Source organism: Phalacrocorax carbo, chromosome 10, assembly GCF_963921805.1.
Source record: "Phalacrocorax carbo chromosome 10, bPhaCar2.1, whole genome shotgun sequence".
Classification (NCBI taxonomy): domain Eukaryota; kingdom Metazoa; phylum Chordata; class Aves; order Suliformes; family Phalacrocoracidae; genus Phalacrocorax; species Phalacrocorax carbo.
The window spans coordinates 21,664,203-21,687,170 of record NC_087522.1 but is presented as its reverse complement, the minus strand read 5'-3'; the positions used below and the strand labels follow the sequence as shown (position 1 = coordinate 21,687,170).

The 22,968-nt window shown below is 43.5% G+C and overlaps 1 protein-coding gene across 1 annotated transcript; it reads right to left on the bottom strand.

The window, feature by feature from the left end:
* Positions 1 to 1,793: 1,793 nt before the first annotated feature.
* Positions 1,794 to 21,652, bottom strand: DCAF4 (DDB1 and CUL4 associated factor 4). The gene is made up of 14 exons (XM_064462385.1): positions 21,576 to 21,652; positions 20,694 to 20,809; positions 18,988 to 19,085; positions 17,077 to 17,234; positions 15,534 to 15,616; positions 14,792 to 14,894; positions 13,654 to 13,797; positions 12,940 to 12,989; positions 11,579 to 11,658; positions 9,877 to 9,972; positions 9,669 to 9,766; positions 8,783 to 8,959; positions 8,461 to 8,575; positions 1,794 to 7,492 (listed from the first exon to the last, which is right to left on the bottom strand). Exons 2-14 carry the CDS (start codon positions 20,801 to 20,803, stop codon positions 7,299 to 7,301), a joined length of 1,506 nt encoding a protein of 501 aa, XP_064318455.1. The 5' UTR covers positions 20,804 to 20,809; positions 21,576 to 21,652; the 3' UTR covers positions 1,794 to 7,298.
* Positions 21,653 to 22,968: the final 1,316 nt, after the last annotated feature.

Here is a 22,968-nt window from a genome sequence, read left to right as displayed (position 1 = left end):
GAGCTCCGCAAAAGCCCAAACTGTGAGTGGTTCATAATGGCAGTATAAGACAGGTCTCACACTCCCAACGCGTGTGCAAAAGAGTCTTGTGTATTTACAAGGGCAAGGATAGGAGGGGACTGTTTTCCAGGAACTTTCCAGAAAATCACGATGTGTGTTTTCCTGAAGACAAGTTAATTAATTACCATGAAATTGCAGTTGATTGAGATGATAGTGTGTCCTTTCGATCGACTGAAGTTCACTGTAATGTTAATATTTCAGCAGTTAAAATCAGCACACTGTCTTGGTAAGATGATGAATTCAGCTGGGCTGAGGTGTGGCACAATAAAAGCATGTTCTGAGTTACGGAGTAAAGTTGGCTGTTTGATGTAAATGTCTTGCCAGAAAAAATGTCAGATTGATTATTGGGAGACCAAGTGCCTCTGCACCTCTTCTGATTAGGAAATGCTGTGAAAAACATTGAGTAAAATAAGAATCATGTGAATTAAATGATGTGCGAAGATGTGCTTCAGTGAAAAACTAATTCCTCACCCAAAGCACAACACGCAAGCCTAGATTTGTAGAGGAAGAAATGTCTGATATGATTGCTCTGTTCTGATGGATTTATTTCCATTGTGGGTACCTGTGCCAATTCAGCATGAAGGCTCATCTTCAACGATGTGATGTGGGTTTTCCTCTCCTTCTGTGAAGCAGATATATGTAAGCTTCGTATAGATGTGCACACTTTTAGTTAGACTCCCTGCCCAAAGTCTTCAGGCCAAACTTGGCTGAAACGTGCATCGGGTGCATGCGGCACCTGAGACTTGCAGCTGGGGAAGCAGATGGGGGAACAGCACAACTGCAACACGCAGCTATCGTCAGGGTAGCTGTAACATGTAGCTACTTGCACAAGAAAAACTGCTTTGTCTTTCATTTCCCCACCCCTGCCCTTGGCTTTCCTGCTCATTCATCCTCCTGCCCAGTTCCGAACAGGTGAAGCTGCACTGGCCGAAGCTGGCCAAGCCCTCCTGTGCGTTCCTGTCCGTGTCACTTGTGAACTGTACCTTTGGTTGCGTTCGGGAGAACGTGACAACCCTTGCTACCTTTTGATGTCAACAAGAGTTTATTTGTTAAAATAAACACCACCGCTACGTTAGATCTGCCTTGCATTTATGATAGGTGTCTGCTGTGGCTGTGCTGAGACATTCACAAATACCCGTTGCTTTGGGTAGCCTGGGCTTTAATATCGCAGGACTCTGGCTTCCCACCTGATCAAACAGACTTTGCTCTTCATCTTTTTGCTTCCAGCATAACCACCCCAGTGAGGTTTAAGTACTACTATCTCACTTTATTTTGCAGCCTCTCGTTTTCGTGTTTCACTGTCAACTGATGTCAGTCACTGTAGCTCCACTTATTGTGACACTGCCCTTGCATTTTATTTATTGCCAACGACTGTAATATAATTTGGCACCAACAGATACAATGCCAGTAATTTGAGAACAGAGCGTGATTTGGACAAGTGATAGAACTGTCTGGTTTGCGTCGTTCGTGCCGCATATCCACCCCCCACTTTAGCTGAGCGCTCTTTCTTGGTAAAGCAATGTTGGTGTGTATATTCTGTCAGTCACAGCATAAAGTATGTCATAAAAAGTTTTTGTTCATAGTGCAGGCACATCAACAACGACATCATGGCAATGCCAAAATAATTAAAAAATTACTATGAGGGCTTTCAAAATCAACAGTGTGATGTGACAAAGACAAAGCTAAACTAGAATGGCAGCTAGTCAGCTACCTTAGGACAAAATTAAACTGCATTCAGCTTTTAAACTTCATTTTTATTTGCTATAACTCAAGCAAAAAATAAAGCAATACAGATACAAGATTTTTTCATATATATAAAATGGTCTCATGTAGGAAATGTCTCAACTGTGGCATTACAGAAATTCTGTCAAGAATGCGTGGAGATTTTGAAACGTGCTGATTTCTGACATTTTGAAAAGCTGGCTAAATCTTTCTGGTTCTGCTTAAAAGGCAGTTTTACAGCAGCACTGGAGAGAAGCGGTAGTGTATGTGTGATAACGTACAGATGATGACTTGTCAGGAAGGCATCAGGGTGCTTCACAGCTACCACGATATGAACAGAACTGCAGACAGGAAAGAAGTTGTTTGAACAAGAAAAGGCAGGTGATCTTGATTATATTTGCAGGCATTACCTAAAATGGTTTACCAACTTTATGCCTTGGCTTCAGTTTTTGAAACATGAAATGAATTCTTGAGGTGCTTTAAACACTCAGGTCAAGCATCTTTCAACCCCTAGCCCCTCTTTCTCTCTCATCCCCTGTCTAGAAAGAACTTTGGGTGGGTATCGACCACTTGATACAGCTCACAGTGTATGCAGTATGCACAGTGTGTGCAGGCAGCCACCAGCAGCTGAAGGTCGGGGGACCAGAGCTGAATTGTCCACTGCCAAATTATAGCTTTTCTGAAAGCATCTACTCTAAGGGGACATCTCGAGACTATGTACGCATTCAGGTTTGAATTCTCACTTCCTCGCAACAAATGCTTCATTTTCTAGTACTGTTAGAATAGGTCCCTATTAAGCTCAAAAATGTATAAATGTCAAGAGTGAAATTGTGGCTAGTAAACTGATTTTTTGGTAACCTCTTATTTTCAGTATTTATCAGGATAATAGAGGAGGAATGACTATGAAGCTGTGTACTGCAATAAATCAGGGTCAACAGAAAGAGAAAACCCCACCACCACCAGAGAAGACCCAAAAGCAAATCCTGTCTGTGCTTTAGACACTTGAAGTTGAAACTGTAGAAGTTTCTACCTGTTATGTCTAAGAACCTCATGTGACCTAAAGGGTTTTATGTGGAAAGGGCCTTTTTAATCAGGGTTGAGAGAACTGATAGAAGCAGGGTATATGGAAGAGAAGAAGGGTGAGCCTCTGCAGCTTCTGAAACCCTCGTGTTGATGGGAGGCACTGGCAGTTTGGTCAGCGAGGAGAGCGTGGTGGTCTGCTCTGAGCCTTGCTCCAGTGAGCAAAAGGGACCAAACAAATTGAGCCTGTCGGAGGAGGGATGCTGCGACCTATCTTGGTGCGCAGGCTTGGCCTTTCTGAAGTTTCCTACTAGATGCAGTACTTGCTGAGAAGCTGAGGCAAAGAAATACAGTATTTTGATACTGTAGTAGAGAGGAAGGGTGCTGCGGTTCCTTACTTCTTTGGCTGCCTTAGGGTCCTAGCTATTGCTGCATAACAAAATGGTTGATTTGGTAGACTTCAGCCGCTGCCTGCAGGCTGCTTGTCACTGAAGCCAAACTGCCTCTCTTCTTGCCCTGCTTCCCCTCTCCTTTCATGCTGCTCTTGCAGGCTTAATTAGAAGTGTTGGCTGTAAAAGCACTAGTTGGGTGAATGAGTTTGCAGGGACATGTGTGTGCATTTGGCTCCTGGAAACAACAGACAGCAAATGAGTATCTTTTGTTTTATGAGCCTTGCCTAAAAGGGAATGAAGAAAAGAAACTATCTTCAGTTATGTAAGAGGCCTTTCTGCCACAATTCCCAGTTTGTGTTTCTTGCGGTAACTGGAGTTAAGAGCACTGAAAAGAGTTTAAATGCGAATTTAAAATTGGGAATTAATTCTGATTTAAGTAAGTTCATGACCCTTGTGGTTTGCTACCTGCAAGTGTTTGAACCACACAGGTTTACTAGCAAGGATATCAATACGAAGTATGTTCCAACTCAACTCTGAATTGGTTATCAGATATATCATTAGGAGTCCGCAGAGGGATGGGGTTAGCTACATTTCTGTTTCCCGAACAGATGCTTAGTTTCAGTACACATTATTAACTAAGTCAACGCAAACGCTTTTGAAAGTTGCGCTGCATGTGTTAACCACTGTGCACACAACAGAAGATGTCCCAAATTAACGTAACTAATCAAGACAAATTGCAGAGTATTTTCTCAAACTGAAAAGCAAAGCAAGCCAGGAATCAGTGACCACAGTAGCCAAACTGGTCTTTCAGTTACCCAAGGGTAGTAGAGGGAACGTGAGGAGCCTGCAAGACTGAGTTACCCTCTGGGGAGAACGGAGGACCCTTGGTCTTGTAAGCGAGTTCTGTAGAAAGAAAGGGCAGCACAGAGTACGCTGGGAGCAGCATCCACGCCACTTCACGTGAGAAAGAAGGCTCTGCAGGGAAACGCTAAAGCCAGATGTATCAGGGGAGCCGTAGTTTTAAGGAATTCACAGCTCAATCTGCCTACAGGGACACGGGAGATGGCTGTTAATGGGATACAAGAAAGATCTGGGAGTTTTGAATGTATACTTAGGCAGGCAAGAAACTGTCTTGAATATTTGCTGGGATTCATCTTTCATCACTACCCATGCAACAGCTTTTTCATAGAGAATATATTCATGCTCTGAAGTTATTACACTGCTCCCAAGAGGAGAATTTCCCTGCTCTATAGATTAATGGGTAAAAGAATTACAATGAAAGGGAAGGAGATCCGCACACATAACACTGCAGCGTGGTGAGCAGTAAGAGCTGCTGAGAAGAAAGAGGCAGCTTCCTAGAACAGCACAGTGCTCTAGGCCTGAAGGTTGCGAGAGGACAGGGGAAACAAGCGTGGAGCCCTGCAGCGGAGTTCATAGCGCCAACCCTTCCTGGCACCTGTATTTGAATAATTCCCTCTATCCAAAGTCACTTGAAATATGGCGGGAAAGGGGAGAGGAGGGTGTTAGAAATTATCAAAACCCCACAGGATACACTCAGGTTTACGCTGGTTTTGTGAAGGGAATCTCCGTGTATTGGCCTTGCAATGCAGGGCACTCGTGATGCTTCCTTTCGGAGGGAGCCAAGCCAGAAATACGCTCGTGAAGCGTGCTTGATGAGCTCAGGCCACTAGCTGGGATGCAAAGGGGTGAATGGGTTGCAACACCAAGTCCTCAATAAGCTCTTCAAGTGCTCGTGCCACACAACCTCGAGCATCTCATCCCTGTGAAGAGTGCTGTGCTTAGCTGCAGCTCGCACTCTCCTCTGGGAAAAAACATTTTGTGACTGATTGAAGAGTTTTGCCAACCCGCTCGTTTAACTGCAAATACTCCTGCACAGTCACAGTCTGGGATGTTTCCCTGCACATCCACCTGTGTGAGGTGGAATAGAGTCAATGGCACATCATGGTGAAGGTGGTGGGGTGTGATCCCTCCATAAATAGGCTGCTCTGGCCAAAAGCTTCAGGTGCAAAAGAATAATAATGTCTGCTGAGAAATAAAAGAGCTAGAAACCTTTGTGGCATGCCCAGGACAGCAGCAGTGAAGGTTTTCTCTGAGGGCGGGAACAGATTTGCTTGGTACCCTGCTGTACATGGTTAACCAACAGAGCATCCCTTGCCCGCTTTGGGCTAGAACAGCTCTTCCATGTACTTGCTGTTACTCCTGCCCCCTGCCTCTGCACAGAGAACAGATACTCTGCTGGAGTACTGCTGCGCTCCTGCTGCTGCTGCAAAACATGTTTCTGCTACTTGCTGCCTTCCCCCGCCCCTCTGAGCAGGCCTGTGGGCCCTAAATCCCAGAAGGGTTTCAGAGACAGCACTACAGGCACAGGACAACACACAGTGACGTCAGGAAGGGCCTTGGAAAACAAATTATGTCTGCTCAAAACAATATGGTGGAGCGAATGGGGTAAGCAGTCCAGAGACAGGTGTTAGCCCTGTTTCTTTTTATTCCTGGGATGCAATTTAAAGAAGTGGAAAAGCTCTGATGGGGGCTTGCAAGCCCCTTCCTACCTAGGATGCTCAGCAGTGTTGCACCCCTCTGCACTGAAGACACAGGTGAATCCCAGGCATGAGTGCTGTGCTGAGCACTCCCAACTGTAGGCCACACCTACAGCACCAGAAACACTTATCTTTGTGCAGCCTATACCCGATTTCAGAAGGCACTCGGCAGGCACCCAGCCTAGCTCTCCGACACAGCCATCTCACCGAGCCAGCTGGACACGGCCTCTGTGGAGCAGGGACATGATTACAACCTGTTTGTGGGCTCGCCCGCTGGCCTGGCAGGGTCCCATGGGAAGTAGCACCTCTCATAACCCAGCTGTACATCCAAATGCTCTATGTGGATCCCAGGATGGAAAGGGGGTTCCTGCATTCCTTTCCTAAGAATTTCAGAAAACTTGAGTGCGGCTTGAGTTTCTTGCGAAGCCCAGCAGTAGCCCTGTCTAGTCCATGAGGGCCTTCACCCCGTTGGCTCCGGCTCTTGTCAGTGCTCCCTAAGTACGCTAGCTGCAGGATGGTCTTGCCCACCCCAGGCTGGCGACCAGCAAGAAGCTGGGGGTAATGAGGCTCCACAGGATGATAATTGTTCTCAAATACAGGTAGAGGCTCCTGAAATGTTGTCCAATTACTACAAGCTGGTGCTACAACTTCACAGCCAAGAGCCGAGTTGTACCTCCGTATGCAAGAGCCCTGATCTGCACAGGTGATCTCATATCCCAAAGAGGACATGGTCTGTCCAGGCCAGGCTTGTCTCCTGCTACAGCTGCATACGCAAACCTGCCATTCCAGGCCGCAGGCCAAACTCCGGGTTACGGGTGTGGGCTGGGTTAGGAAACACTAGGATAAATGAACAGGGACATTGAGCCTGGTTACTGGAGCAGGAAAGGGGTTTTGTTCTACGCATGCTGCCTTTTAAAGGGAATGGCGGCAGGGCAGCAGTGCACTACCGTCATCTGACAAGGACAGAGTTTAACACGGCCCAGCTCAAAGGACGGGCAGCATGAGTGGGTAAACACCTGTTCCTTGGACTGCTTCCAACCCTAGGTGTAGCAGAGAGAGCGGACAGAGGAACCCTGTCCAAAGCTGCTCCAAACAAAGCCCCAGGACACCTCTAGCATCAGTTTCTCGACACTAGCTGCTTCACTCTGCTAATCCACTGTTGCACCAGCCTAACTTGCTCATGTAACCATAGCTAAGTGGCTGTATGACCAAACTAGGATTAAGTTAGAGCAGCCTCTTGACAGCAAATTCAGCTGGCGTGAGCCGGGCCCTTACTGCACGTTTACCAGCTTTTCAAAGCTTATAGCTAGATTTCAGAGAGACTGAATATTGCCCAAGAAGTTAACCAGCATTCGGCTTTTATTTACAGGGTGTGTACACATCTGATGTACACAGCCGAACCTGCCGGAGGAGGTTCCGAATTTCATGGGTAAAGCAGATGCAACAGCAGCACATAGTGACTCAACAGCATGGTGACTGGTGCAAGAATTTTGAAGTCATGTATAGACTGGCAGCTTTGTAGACCAGGTCTGAGGAGAATATTGTGTCAGTTATAGGAGAAGTGGTAGAGATCCTGTTTGACAGCCATGAGTAAGCCAGGAACACCTTGGCTACCCCCAAGTCTGGAAGAAAACACCACACTGGGAATGGCATCTTTGGAGGATGGGTGGGGAGAAGGGATGGTTCTAAGCAGATGGGCATCTTGGAGACTCCAAATTCTGGTGTAGCAATCTTGACCGACTGGAAAGGAAAGGACACCAGAATTCACCATCACACAAAAAGTACTTTACATAGCTCTGCAAGATCATCATCACAGAAGCAGAAGGTCTACGGGGAAAAAAACCGTGGCCATTTCTACACACATAAGAGGCAGAATGCTTGTCAGTACTTTACAAAACAGAAGTCTACACTGAATACTGCAAAAGTGGGAAAAATGTGCATCTCCTATTAGACAATAAAAGGTATGATAAATCACTATTTAGAGTGCTTTCCTCATTATCAAGTTCCTTAGCCAAAAAAAAGGGGAGAAACACTCATTGTCAAATTAACAAGAATTATTCCTATTATTCTGTCACTTATTGACAAATCCAGGGAGAGAAGGCCACTATGTTTACAGTGACATTGTGAAACTTGGCTATACTTTGCTTCATTTTTTGTAACCTCCTTCCCCCAACCCCAAATGAAATTAAGAAGAAAAAAATCTCTGACTGTAGCCAAGCATATTCAAAGTGAACCTGAGTGGTGCAGACAGCTTACAAGAAGTTACGCTTACACGCCACTGCTTCAGGCCATCACCACACTACCCCCTTCAGCACCAAACGAACATACACAGAGTCTTTAGTCTCTGTATAAAGTATTCACCAAGTCTCCCATTTACACCTGTTTCCATGAATTAAAAAAAAAATAATCAAGTGTTTTCTGCTCTACTTTTGAGAGACACTGCGGAAAGGATAATGGGACTTTTGCAGGACACAGCAGATGAAGCCGTTAGGCACTAAACAGGAGTGATTACAGTAGGTGTGCATTCGTAAGATTATTTCTTAATTTTCAGAGTGTATTACAGTATGTCTAAGGCTAAATTTCTTCTGAATTTTTAAAGAATTAACAGCTTTACAGCTTCCAGCAGCTGTAGCTAAGAAACACTCCTCAGGCATAAGAAAATCACTGCCATGCCCTCTACAAGTAGGGGCGGGGGGGAATCAACCCACCTGCGGTAAGAAGTCCTTCCTCCTCATTTACATGCAAAGGGAGAACAGCATATTCATTGTGATGACCTTTGTACTGATTCACACACTTCGCTGTTCTCAGGTCCCACAGTTTTATCTGCAAGTGGAAGTAATTGTTTGAAAGAGGATATATTAACAAAGCAGAGAGCACTTGATGGCTGATGGTCCCATATGTGGGACCACCACCCAGCTCCATCCTACCCGCCGCAAAGAACAGGGATCCACCCTTGGGACTGGGATAAGCACCTGTCAATGCCCAGATACTTAAAAGGAACAGAATACCCAGGACACCACCAAACCGTACCTTTCCAGCCATATCTGCTGCCATAACATAATGTTCAGCCTCAAGAAGGCGAATAGATGTAACTGCTGAGTCATGGAAGAGACGAATGGCTTTCCAGTTCTGGCCCTTGCGGTTGCGTTGACGCACATCAATGCTGAAAATCTCACCCGATCGGCAGCCATTGTACAGCACCGGGGTCTGGAAGAATCCAAGAGAAAGCAGCATACTATGTAACATCTGAAAGGATCTTACAAGTTATACAGACAAAAGCTATGTCAGGCTTTTGAGCTCTCTGGTGCAGGTGTAGAATTATTTTATTAACCCAGGCATTAAGAAACAGAATTTTTCTGACACACCGCAACATTTTTCATCAAGCAACTCATTAGTTCCATGCAAACCTCAATTATTTACCTAGCTGAACTTTTACAGCTGAAGTACGTAGGAACCCAAGTATGACATAACAGCAAAACAGGTACTGGAGTTCTCATGTTCCGATTTCACCCTTCTCACTATATCTTTGGGAACAAGCCCATTAGTATTTTATAAGGGTTTTCTTCTTGATGGAGACAATACACTGAGTGTTAACAAAACAAGCTCATTTGCCAAAACCAAAACAATTTTACACCACATTATTACTGTGCTCTTTGTACTTCCTTCATTTCCTTTTTGCCTCTGTACAATTAACAAAAATCACCTCTTGCCCCAGAGTTTGAAATCAGTTATCTTTTTGTTCACTATTCATCTGCGTACAAGCATCAGAGCCCACGAGCTGTTGTGGAACAGCTATCCAACAGTAACTGTAATCACAACCTTACATACAGCATGATGAGTCCTATCACAAACAGAACAAAGAGCCCACAAATGAGGCAGAGCTCTGAAAAAATGAGGGGTGTACGGTTCATTTTACCTGTGTGGCAAACTGCTGTGCCAATACATCGCTACTGGTTCCAAACGTCTGTCGATGTCCTGTCACTACATTGGTCACAAGAACTCGTCGTGTCAGGCCTAAGGAAGAGACATTATGTTCTTTTAGCTGTGATTTGGATAGCAGCGGGAGAATAATACAAGAAGCCTTTCTCACTGAGATGGAAGGGCTTGCTAGCCTTGCAGATCACCTGTGCTGAAGCAGTTGTCTGCTTGGGGATTCAGGCACCAAGCACAGGACCAGGCAGTGGATATCTTGAAGCTGCACAGCATTCCAGGTCGGTCTCCTAGGAAAGAGGAGCAACACATGAAGCATCCGTAAGATGTTAGGACAGGATGATAACTCAGAAAGCTTCTCTGGATTTCCATACTTCTTTCAACATTTCAATCTGAAGCAGAGAAAAATGCTACCCATTTAGTGTCCCTGTGCTACGCAAGAGACAGGAAACACGAGTGGGATCTCATGACTATAAGCTGAAGACTGACAGTCTTCATAGACAGATGAATAAATTTCACCATCTCTCACAATCATTAGTCAGAGGGCTGACCATGGCAGGAAAGAGAAAAATAACACCTGCCTTGCAACACTAAGTAAGCTATTTGCAAGTGTAGATTAGCTAAAGACTAACCTGTAAGTCTTGTAAGTGTAAGGCCTGCCTATTTAAAAAACAAATGGTATGAGTAAGGAATGATACCCTAGATTTGACCCTTACTCATGTAGCACCTGCACAAAGTCTACTCACTGATGTAAAATTTAAATCCTCCATTTTCACTTCCTTTGTGGCACATCCACCATGATCACACATATGTCAGGCAGCACAGGTGACATCTCTAAAACATGGTTTTAGACAGGTTAGGTTCTATGTTGCTCCTAGCATCTACTTAGCAAGGTTCCCACAAACCAACAATTTAGGAGAGTGAATTAAGTCAAGAAACTTGGAAATACCTAAAACAGTCAATCGGAAATACTATACAGGAGGATTTTGGTGGAACTTGGGCCATCTCATTATGGTCAAGAGTTTAAAATGTTCTACAGAGCAATTGGGTGTGCTGGCCTAGTAGCCACCCATCTTCAGTGACTCTTCAAGTTCATGCTAACGCTACGCATCTATTTTTTTTTTTTTAAATGCCTGCATAGATAGCATGACATTAGAAATTTCATATAGGTCCATAACTCTTATCTATCAGAGACTGTCTGAATAAACTTAACTAATCATGTCTGAGTGGAAACCAGGTTAGAGGACTGCAATGTTTGACATGAAGCATGGTTCTGGCATCTATCAAGAAAGTCCAATTAATAAAGTCCTGCTCCCAATAAGGTTGAACAAAAATATATAAAGATATAGCTACTGCCATCTGACTTAAGACATTGGATTCTCTAAATCAGTCATGCTTACACACAACTGAGCATGAGCTTGTGCAAGGAGCTATGGCCGAGACATCTACCAGCTCTCCACCTTTGATTAATCCACTGAGCATACCTGAGTAGCTACTATGAGAAGGGATTCCGTGATGATTCTAGATAGCCCATAAGGAAATTGGAGTAATTTTTGTGTGCAGCTTCTGAGCATTAGTTACAGGCCAAAGTACTCATGAAAAATCCCAAACATTTACAAGTGACGTGTTCTCCTGCCAAAGTCAACTTCTACATCATCATCAGCTAAAAATAAACTAGTTCTTTGAATACTGCTTGTTAATCAATTCTTAAGGTAAGTTCTTTCATCTGTTCACTTCTTAAACTGTTTCAGACTTTCTAAGTTTTACAATAATACAAATGTCTCACCAGTTACTGAAGAAAAGTGTGGAAATAATCTTTCCTTTGTGCTCTTTTGGTCTCATAACTGCTATTGAAAACTGGAGGAAAAAAAAACCAAAACAACAGAAACACCTTACCTGGGTTAGTGCTGCTGAACAATGATGCTGGAAGCAGACTGGCACAGCCTGGTGTTTCCGCAATCCCCATGAGACACAGCTTGCTGAAGTGAGTTAAGGAAAACAAAGATTCCTCCCTAGAACGGAACAACCTACCTAACATTTATAACTGGGAAAAGCAAGATGCTGATACAGCCACAGCAAACAATACTTTCCCTCAGAGACCTCTGATGTGCCTTACAGTTTAGAATTAAGTCTTGACTCTTCATTTTTTTCATAGGAAAGAGCTAGAAAGAACTCCCACATTCTTGTCTGTATGTTTTCACTGCCAAAAAGACAAGATAAGAGGAATACTAATGCATCTTTCTAGTGACAGAAAAAAAACCCAAACCAAACACATGGCCTACAAGGATCATTCTACTCATCTTTACATGCTAATGAGATTGCATTAATATAATTCTGTTTTTCATGGAGATAAATTGGAAAAAGGAGAGCACACATTGGGGAAGCAAGGAAGACTCAGCTTAGATTACATTAAAATACCTTCTAAAGATTATACCAGGTATAAGCAGGACTTGAAAGCTGCATTTCAAATTCAGTGGGGTAAGTCTGTGACACTCTAGAGGAAAGCACAAAATGTCCAAACCAAACAGTCCCCACCTACTAACCAGCTGTGATCAAGCCTGATGAACTCCTGCCACCTCCTGGATGAGTCTTGAATTGCTTGGCTTTTCCCACGAGCCATTACATACATTTCTATGTAATTTCCTCTCTCTGCACTTTACTGGCACATTTGTTGCCTGCCATCTCCCACGTTAAAATCCCCTTTTCTTCCTCTATTCTGAACTCTGCATTGTCCACCACTGCTTCCTCTACTGCACTATCAACCTTCCTCTTCTCCTGAGACAGATCTGCAGAACATGCTCCAAAACCTACAGAGCATGACACCAGTGAATCGCTCCATTCTCCTCTTGCCCCAACCAATAACAGGATGGTTTACAACAGCAACCAGCCAATCCACTTTCAAAGAAGTCCACTTCAAAGAGAAAGGTAGTTGCCTAACTCCTTCTCTTATTCTTTTGCCCCAGCCAATTTCTTAACATCAGGTAATTTTGGGTATGGCATCTACACTATTAATGAACTGGGAATTCTCCAGGGCAGGGAACATAGTCTTTCACCTACTATCACACTGGAGCAATTCTACATATATCTGTAACAGAACCGTATATCTCACTAGCTCCAACATCTTTCTCTGTTTTCCAGAAAACTTAAATTTCTGGGGCAACTACATGAGGTGTCTTCCTGGAAGTCAGTTGTTCTGCACAGCATGATGCAGACTTGTGAAAGCTGAACAGAAATTTTGCTTTTTTAAAAAAGGATATAAAACATGGGAATCTGGATGAGTCAATGATGCCCAGCACACAGAATTCACCTTCAGACACAAGAAGACATACTATTTTTATGATCTCTTATTCAACTCATGAAAGGGTATTTCCACGCAAAGATGACATAAAACACACTTCCTTAGCCAACTAAATAGCCCAGTAATGGGTCATGACTATTTTAGCCTCATACTCCTCTTAAGTGAGGGAGACGAACAGCATTGAGAAGTCTGCCCAAGCACAGACTCCAAGCACATGCTATTATTTAAGGGATCATCCTTAAAGGAATCTGAGCATGAAGAGATTATGAAAGCCTGTTTTAAATATTCTTCATGTTCAAGGATAAAAATAATTTAGGGAAAATGTGTTTAAGCAGCAGCATGCAAATCCTAGTAATTTCTGGCCCACTGACCAGTTTTGTCAGCTATGGCCAAGTGCAACCCCGAAGCAAGCACTGCCCTGGGAAGCTGGTACTTCGACATAGTCTTCCGTTCCAATTGTAGTGTATTATTCCTGAGAACTCACACTGATACTGAGGACTTCCAGAGAGAAGTTTACCGTGATTGTGCATTTATCCAAGCTTCAAATTGCTAGATTCTTCCGTCCTCCCCTCCTAACCCCTTCCCCAACCCTCATGCAGTTCCACCTGTGCCTCCCAAGGAACAGCATTCTGAGCATGCAATAGCCAAAGGAAGCAGGAACAGACCACAGTACTTTGCGGTTTGTGAAGTAGAGGTTGTCATACATCTCCACAGTGAGAGACTCCTTCCCCAAACCACTGAGGTTGATGATACCGTATTTACATCCTCCATGCTCTACATCATTCACAGTGAATATCCGTTCACAAGCAACATCTGCCTGTAAAATAAAAGTTGTTGGTCACACTTACTGGAAACTTACAGAAAAAAAAACAGCTTGAAGGAGCTGCATTAGGTCTAAAATGAAACAAGACATTAATTCTGATCCCTTTAACATCACCCGCTTCCATTCATCTCTTAAAAACAGTGGCCAACTCCTTTTTATATGCATGCACATAAAAACATGAGTAAGAAAAGGATTTAGTTCTTGAGTAACAATAAATACTCTTTCCAATTATATCAGTTCTAGACACTTACTCAGGCTGATTAGAAAGCACAGACTGGTGTTGGCAGAGGACTCAAAACAAAAATTTAAATCTTATCAAAAGTGAACATAGAATTCTGCTGTTGGATCACAGCAAAAAGGCTGGTACTACATTTTAACTTTTATGATATTAAGTTTCTCGCTCCCTTCTGGCTTCAGCTACCTATACAGTGCTCTGTTTACGAGGCCAGGAGCCAGTCCTGCAGAGGTTTCTACATAGGTTATGGAAGATACTTGCCCCAGAGAGCTCTCCTGCACATGTGGTACCATCAAATCCCATAGAAACTGCCTTCAGATCATGAGATATAACATTAATAATGATGTTTACATAGACTCTGTGGACCACATACTTTGCCATTCCCCAAATTCTTCTCTTCCAATTTCTTCTTCTTTCTCTTAATCCTCCCCACTTCCCCCCACCCCGGCTCCACACTAACTATCCACTCAACTCCTGTTAATTTCAAAGAGAATGTGTTGATCAGCTTAAAAAACCAACGAACCAAACAAGTCACTTTCATATGCAACCTTTTCACCATGTTCCTTCCAGGAAAGGAACAGCCTCCTCCTACCTATTTAAAATCACCGAACACAGATTTTGAGAATGGACACACCACAAATAATGCATCTTTGAAAGCAAAATTTGACCTACGGTATTTGATTACAAGATCCTGAATTTTCACTGGATATGAGCTCTCTTTATCCTAAAGACTTAACAGTTCTCATAACCTACCACAATTATTTTAAAATTATTGGTTCCAGCAACTGAGGAATCTGGACTGTGAATTTCTATCTTCCTCCTCTGCATGCAGTTCACTTTTAGTTCATGGACCAGCCTGTAAAAGAAGCGGGGGGGGGACAGGGGGAAGAGAGAATAATTCAGGTAAGCCCAGGTTTAATGCTGATGAAAATAATTCCGGATAGGATATCCAGAACTGCTTCTCAATCACAGAAGATAAAATGTCTGAACAACTAGCAGGCTGCCATTTTACTTATAAAACCTGTATCTTCCACGTTCCTGGAGTTTCATCCCATTATTTTGAACTCCAGTACATCTTCAGTAGCAGAAACAACAACATAGAAAATGATTTGCCTTCTGTGCTGTTACTGAATCTGAGCATCACAATTCTAATGGGGGACAGGGGGAACGGTCTCCTCAATAGAAGAGCATTCATCCAAAGGAAAGCTGCTTTGTATTCATAAAGCACAATGTGGCAAAACAACATAAGTTGAAAAAAAAATGTGGAATTTTAAACCCCAGTTATCCGCACTGGGAAACCTCCTCTTCATTTGAATTCTCATCACTTTAGTATTCTGATTATAAAAGAATATAACTTTTTTTTTTTTACTGTAAGTAATATGTTCCTCTTCGTCCTAAGCGGAACAGTAAGAAATGCAAAAAAAACCTGGCAGGAACAGTTGCACTAAAAGCAGAACTTGGTATTGGAAACAGAAGACAAAGTAAATCATTGTACCTGCAATAACTTGTAGAGCTGAGCAAACCCAGCTGCCTTTTCTGTAACAGTGTAGATGAGTTCAGTCCAGCCCTTGTTGTTTTCTGGAAGGGAGTAACATGAAAGTGTACTCAGTTATTTGCTTGTTTACGATTCGAACATGGCTGGGCATCTTAGATGTTGGGGATATTTAGGTAACTTTTTTCCTCTAGCCTACATACATTAAAATTTTCAGAATGTCTATAAAACACATTCCAGCACTGCTACAGTAAGGAGACAAAAGAGAGACAAGAATATATTCCTGTGAGATGCAGGGTGCTTCTGTAAATACAAAACCTGAAGGAAAAAAAACTGAAAAACAACAGCCATTGTTTTCGCTTGACATAATCAGCAGTACCACCTTGAGGTGTGAATTCACCTTCTGGTTTCACTATAACACCTTAAATTCTTACTATACAGCAAGACTTTCTATCACAAGACTGCTATTAACTATGCAGCCTTACTGCTGCACTGAACTACTTTTCCATTCATCATTTTTTAAAACTTCACGGCAACGCTTTCTGGGGACACCAAAGCAGAGAACTTTGCAGAGTTATGGAGTAAGAGATCTTTTTGATAACACTCCGACAAAGCAAGTATTTAAGAATCAAAGTGTCCTTATCTGGGAGTCTAATTCAGATGTCTGACTCAATGGCCAGATTTTGAGAAGAGATGTATATCCACAGTTCCCATCAACAGCAACGTGGCCAGCAGCGGCTTAGTATCTATTAAGCCTAAACTGCTCATGGAAACAAATAAAACAACCAAAAAAACTAAAAGCCAAAACCAAACCAACAGCAGCACTTTCACAGTGAAGACTAGAGAGCTGAATGGCTGGTTGAAGTCAGAACTTCATTACCCATGGAGAAAAATACTGCTCGCTTCTTCCGAATGCCAGCACATTTAAGCTGAGCTGTGATTTGTAAAGTTATAAGACATGGCTTTCAGATAATTAAAAGCCATCCTTGTTAGTTATTCTACCCAAGTTACCAATATGCAGCACCAGTACTAACTCTGCTGTAACACTTATGAAGAAAAACATACAGGTTTTCCAGGCGTAAACATAAGACCCGCCTTGATTCTACCCATCCAAAAAAATTCTTCATGAAAAAGCTATTTCCACAAAATATCCTTAGCATTCTTTCTTCAGAGTCCAGGAATATGATCAGTAAATATATAAAATGTGGAAAACAAAATCAAGACCCCACTTTGCCAATTGAAGGCAGGGATTTGAAACCTGGCATCCAATGTCCTGACTCAAGTGTAACTGTCAGACAATCTGCAATTCTAAGCACAGTTCCTGTCTCTTTACAAGTTTTCTGTCTGTAATGACCTGCTTTCATTCCTGTGTGGAACAGCCAAACAAAAGGCTTGAAGGACTATAAATTCTCAGCAAAAAGAAATTATCATTTCTTCAGACAGTTTAGGGAACTGCACCACAGTCAGGATTGAAAGGCTGTACCTTATAATCTGTCCTGGGCCAGGGTAGAAAAAAAGACTAATTGCAATCTTTTCCAGAATGTACCTTCTTTTGTTTTTCTTCCTCTTCTAAGAGTCTCAGTCTTTTGCATTCCATCGCCTTGTACTGAATGCTCTCCTTGGTGAGTGGGTTGTAGTTATTATGTCCAGGCAGTAGGCGAAAATAGCGGTTCTTTTCTGAGTCATAGTAAAATCCTGGCAGTTCTTAAAAAAAAAAAAAGAAGTGGCAAAACCCAGGCAAAATCAAGCGAATAACTAAGTTTCTTTATTGCTCTTTGACATCCCACATCTTCACGGGAATGTCAGATTCACGAGGCTCAAAGCTCTTGCTCCCAAGCAGGTCCCAAGCACGATACACAGATTAGGATTAGACGACAGCAACTTAAAGGAAAAGAAAAAGATTATTTATAGCTTTCAAACGCAGCGCCATTACACAGGTACCGAAGGGGTGTCACCACTGACCAAGATGAAATTCAGACAGATGAGAGAAGCACAGAGGAAAAGTTGCTCCAGAACAAGTTACCTTTCTTTATAAATCAATCATTAGACACTCTTGGTTAAGAGACTAGGTAGGACAGTCCTGAACAAACAAACACGCACCTCAAAAAAACAACAACAAAAAAATTACACCCAAAAAACACTGACAATGAGGTATCACCCAAACGAAAATAGTGATTCACTTCTCTGAACAAGCCACTTTTTCTTCAACACATAGGAGAGATATAGATACAATCAAGAGTACATTTGGACAACACAAATTCTTCCGCCTTCCACATCCTCCAAAGATGAACTGGGATGAGAGAAACATTCAATTTTAGTGCTTCACTGCCCAGGTAAATTCAGAGACAGAAAGGCAAAATACTTTGATAGATTCATAATGGTACATTGCCTCAAGACAAGGGATTTTAGTCAGAAATGTGTTAACATCTTCTTTTCAAGAGGTTTTATTTAAACCTTTACCTACAACCAGAAATTGTATTTGAAGTAACCTCTTTTTGCTGCTGCTGCTTACAGTTCAGCTCCTTGTGCCCATCTTCAAGGTTTCAGCTTAGCAACAAGTGACCAAGATTTATTCAGGTCAACAAAAATATAAAGCGCACTGCATTTAATATACAGAATCTAAACTTACAGCAATAAATGCCTTGCAGGATACATCTAACGTTCAGAACCTCTTAAGCACAAAGAGGTGATATACTAAAAAGGTCCCTTTAAACTCTGGATTCTTCTGTTGTTAAGAGGTTATAGAGTCAGGGGTGTTTTAGAACTCCTGTGGTGGAGAAACATATGTTCCCACAGGCCTAGCTTTTGCTAGGGTTCTTTAATGAGTCAGGAAAACAGAATGCAAACAGGATATCTTCCTCGATAGCATTGCTACTGCATCAAGTCTGGTTTCACCAGTGAACTCCCTGATGACAAACAAACATTTAGCCAGAGCGTACTTCTTACAGACTATGCCTTCAGTGTATTTTGTAAAGATAGATGATTCCCTCCCCCCCGGCCCAAAGTGGTGGATTGTTGTGTCTTCTAAAAATACTGACTAAGTAGATGCAAGTTATTTTTCATATGCTCTCTTCTTTTCTTATTTCATGTTTTTATTGAAAAATACATTTTATAAACATCTTCAGGACACATAAGAAAAGAAACAAAGTTCATCTTCTTCCCAAGCAACATTTCTGGAGGGAGAAACAGAATTATCTTTTTTCAGTTTATATCCACTTTGCTAAGCACACAAGATTTCAAACATGAGAAGCACTTGGGGACCTGAAAGTGTATTAGGCCCTGCCCTTTTGAGCCTCACTTACCACATCTTTTTGTATCACCCCATGTTACTTCTCTCTACAAACTTTACTGCTTGTATCCCCCCTTTAATGCCATCCTATTAAAGCAGCTACTACTATTTTTTTCATTCAGGCAGCATAATGACACTGATTTTTGACCCATAAACATGGCTTCTTACCTGGTACTGCAGAGTTCTGTGTTAAAGTGGATGAAGAAGGATCGCCACTGCTGCTGGGGCCTGAGTTCACTGCGGTCTGTGGCTCCTCCTGTTCTGGCCTAAAAAACCAGCATTGCCTTCAAGACAGGCTCACAGTTGTCCTACCCATCTTTCCCACAAAGAATCTAGAAAACATCTTGTTGACATTAACGAAGTAAAATTTTGCAGGGCTGTGATAAGTACACTGTGTATATCACCATACACTAAACTATGAAAATAAAACAGTAAAAATACTCAGCTTAAAAACCTCTCAATAACATTAGAGATACCAACATCTTAAAACCCTTAATTAACTTGCTAGAACATTAGAGGTGGCTGCTAATTCTGCAAGTGCCTTGAACTCTTTTCAGTGAAAGATTAATTCTGGGCATTTTACCATAACCCCTGATTAAAAGAAAAGCCCACTCTTGGAAGCATGTAAGTCTTCACAGCATAAAGTGAGAGACGGCGCAGGTAAAAACACTGATGTCAGGTCAAAAATATATTACCATTCTCTTCATGACAAGAACTTCTTTGATGAGGTTCAGGGACTTGCAAAATAAACAAAAGTTTAATGAAAACTCCAAGAAAGAAGAGCCTCTGCTTTTGTAATAAACAGGACACCCACAGTTTTCTTCTTTCTGAAGTAATTTAAATGGGCACATTCACTACTGATGAGCAAAATTCCACTGGGATATTTTCTGACTTGCCTGTACAGTTCTCACTTTTTAAGACAGGTCTTATTACATGTCATCTTAAAAGCATGAGGCCAAGATGTTTTGCAAGAGTCGTAACTTACTGAAAACAAAATGACACAGAAGATCTAGTTCTAATACCAGTTCTCCTGCTGTTTTTTTATACACCTTTGAAAATAGTTAAAGAACATAACTGACCTACAAGGGGAAAAAAACCTGCCACCAAACCCAAACACTTCAATTTAAAGCTTTTTAATAAAATCTTTTTCATTCCATATTCACTGAATTAGGGCCCATTTGCATTTCTAACTTTTCTTACACAAATACAACTAACAGGACAACTCATATATATGTGCATGTACCTTTCTCTCTAAAAATACATTTTAAAAGATGCTTAGAGTATTAAAGCAAAGGATTAGCCTCTTTTATTCCTGCAAGAGGCACTAAGGAAAGAACATGGGAAAGAGTCATAAAAATAGCTCAAACACAGGCAAATATAAATTCTAAAGTTTAAAATGTACTTTCCTTAAAGAATCCATTTTCAAGGATTCCTGAGACCTTGTTTCAGTTTCCTGATCGCTAGAAGTGGTGTTATTACCATATAACTTGACACGCTTTTAAACTTTCAAGAAGATCCTTTAATGAGAATTTTTACACTAGTAGACACTGAGGCATAAAATACATGGGCAGGTGAAATGAAGCACTTACAAACATTTTTCTTGCCTAAACTATCTTTGCATACTGATGAAGAGTTTACAGACAATCAGGCACACCTGAACGGCCTAGCTAATGGAGCCACATCTCAGTTTAAAAATCAATATACAGTTGTGAATATATGACAAATTTCCAGAAGTTAATGCAATCCTTCTCCCACTAGGGATGACAGATATACAAGAAGTACTGTCCACTAGATTTTCAGGTGGCAACCCTACCAGTTCTAGACAGACACCTTATGGGCTTAACCCACGCTAAGCACAAGCTGCATATACTTGCCTTTCAGTATGGTTATTGTGTTTGGGTCTTCTGTACCGATGGGGACAATAGCCGTGCTTGCGATTGTTCCAACCATGCTTTTCTTTGCCTCTCCTGTAATTTCTCTTCATTTCTACCTATAAAGCAAAATTTACACACATACTTCAATGCTACTTGCCTGGAACGGTCTGACATACAAGATAATCTCTTAACACAGCCTCTTTTCAACCAGTTTTAAATAGCTTTGCGGTGGCCTAGAGATCAAAAACCAAGGAAGCACGCTGAAGAAAATAATTTGCTTTTAAAGAGAAACACTTTCAAGTCCAAACAGCATGAGATCTTAAAAGGAAAGAAAGGCAGACCTGCACCACCGGCCGCTGAAAAAGCTACGGTAGGTGCCGAGCACCTCCTGCACGGAGGACTAATAAACTCCCTCTTGCTAAGCTCTCGCCTTCGTAGGTCGGGGTCCTAGAGCCGAGCCGAAGCCGGCTGTTACCAACGCTCCCGCCCAAGCCGAGGGGCTCCCTCAACGCTGGGACAAACCGGAGCGACCAACGGCGGCCTGCCCACCCCCGCCGCGGGCCTACCTGCCTGCCCGCCCGAGACAGGGCGGTAGGAACAGGCGGCCCGCGGCAGCCCGCTGCGGGGGGCTCCCCTCGCACGGCGGCCAGGCCGCACCGGCGAGCCCACAACCCGCACCCGGACACGGCTCTCTAGGCGACCCGGCCCGCTGCCCGCCCGCGCTACAGGCGCTCCCTCGCTCCCACCGGGCCGGAATCAGCCCCCACGGCTCGGCTCGCCCCGCCGCACTGAAACTAAAACTAAAGCTAAACCCGACTGAGGCGGAGGCGCCACGAAGACCACGCACCCCCCCCCAACCACCGCACCCAGGCCGCCCATCACCTCCGCGTTGCGCCCTGCGCCTCGCCGCTTCCACCCTGCCGCCAAGGCTCCGCCCCCGCCCCGAAAGGCGCGCCTGATTGGCCCTCACCCGCGCCTGCCGCTTGACGGACGCCTCATTCACCATACAGCAGGAGACCAAGCCGGCGCGTGCGCCCCGCAGAAGGGCGGGTCTACAGCGACTGATAGGTGGGGGCGGGTCTCGCTTGCGGCTACTGCTGCTGCAGGCGGGGACGCCGCGGGCTGGGGCGGGCTGGGCCTTGTAAATAAAGCCCGGGTCGAGGAGAGTGAGGGTATGGAGTTTTTGGCGAAAAGGAGTAATTTAGCACGGTAGGGAGGTAATGGAGGGTGGGAAGCGGCAGCCTTCAGGCGGCTGAGGGGTGAGGGCCCCTGACGGGAAGCGTGCTGCTGGGCGGCGGGCAGCCTCGGGCCCCGCTTGTGGCGAGGGGAGGCACTGGGCTGAGGGGGCGAACGGGTGGGGAGGCCTCTGTGCGGTGAGGAGGGTCAATAGTTGAGCTCAGTGAGGGGAAGCGCGTTCCTCCATGAATTGGGGCTGAAGGCAGTGGCTTTGTAGGGTATGGTGGGGGAAGGAGGCAGAGAGGCGTGTTTCTGTGGGGTGGGGCTTGAAAGGGTACAACTGCTTTTTCTGGGCCTCTGGCCAGAAAAAAGGCCATCCTTTGGCTTTGAGGAGCTAGAAGCTGTTACAGCCTCTCTAAATTCCTCAAGAGTCTAGAAAAGAGAGTGGTGGCTTTAAAGTGACCCTCCAAGCTGAGGACAAGAGGAAATGGCCTTAGGCTGAGTCAGGGGTGGTTTAGGTTGGATATTAGGAACAATTTCTTTCCTGAAAGAGTGGTCAGGAACTGGAACAGGCTGCTCAGAGAGGTGGGGGAGTCCCATCCCTGGAGGAGTTAAAAAAATGTGTAGATGTGGCATTATGGGACATGGCTTAGGAGGCATGAGGGTGTTGGGTTGATGGTTGGACTTGATGATCTTAGAGGTCTTTTCCAACTGTAAGGATTCTATGATCCAGTTGCTCAAATATTTTTTGGGCCTTCTGGTGCTGGGCAATAAACAGATGGATTATACTGAGGCATTAGGGCAGCTTTGGGAAGCATGAAGCAAACGGGCAAGGTGGGAGAATAAACTCGGGGCTGCAGCAGTCAGTAGCAGGAAGAGATCAGCGCTCCTCAGTTGGTCAGCAAAAGCTGAAAGAGCAACAAAATGATGTAGCCGTAACCACCACCTCTTTGCAGTCATTGTAAGAACCCCCTTCTCTTTCTAATCCTTTATTAAAGGTGTCCTTAAGTTAATTTTGTATAGTGGCCTTTGTCTTCCCCTTCCTGCTTATATAGCATCTAGGAGTAAAACATTAAAACCAGTATGGTACAAATGTTTA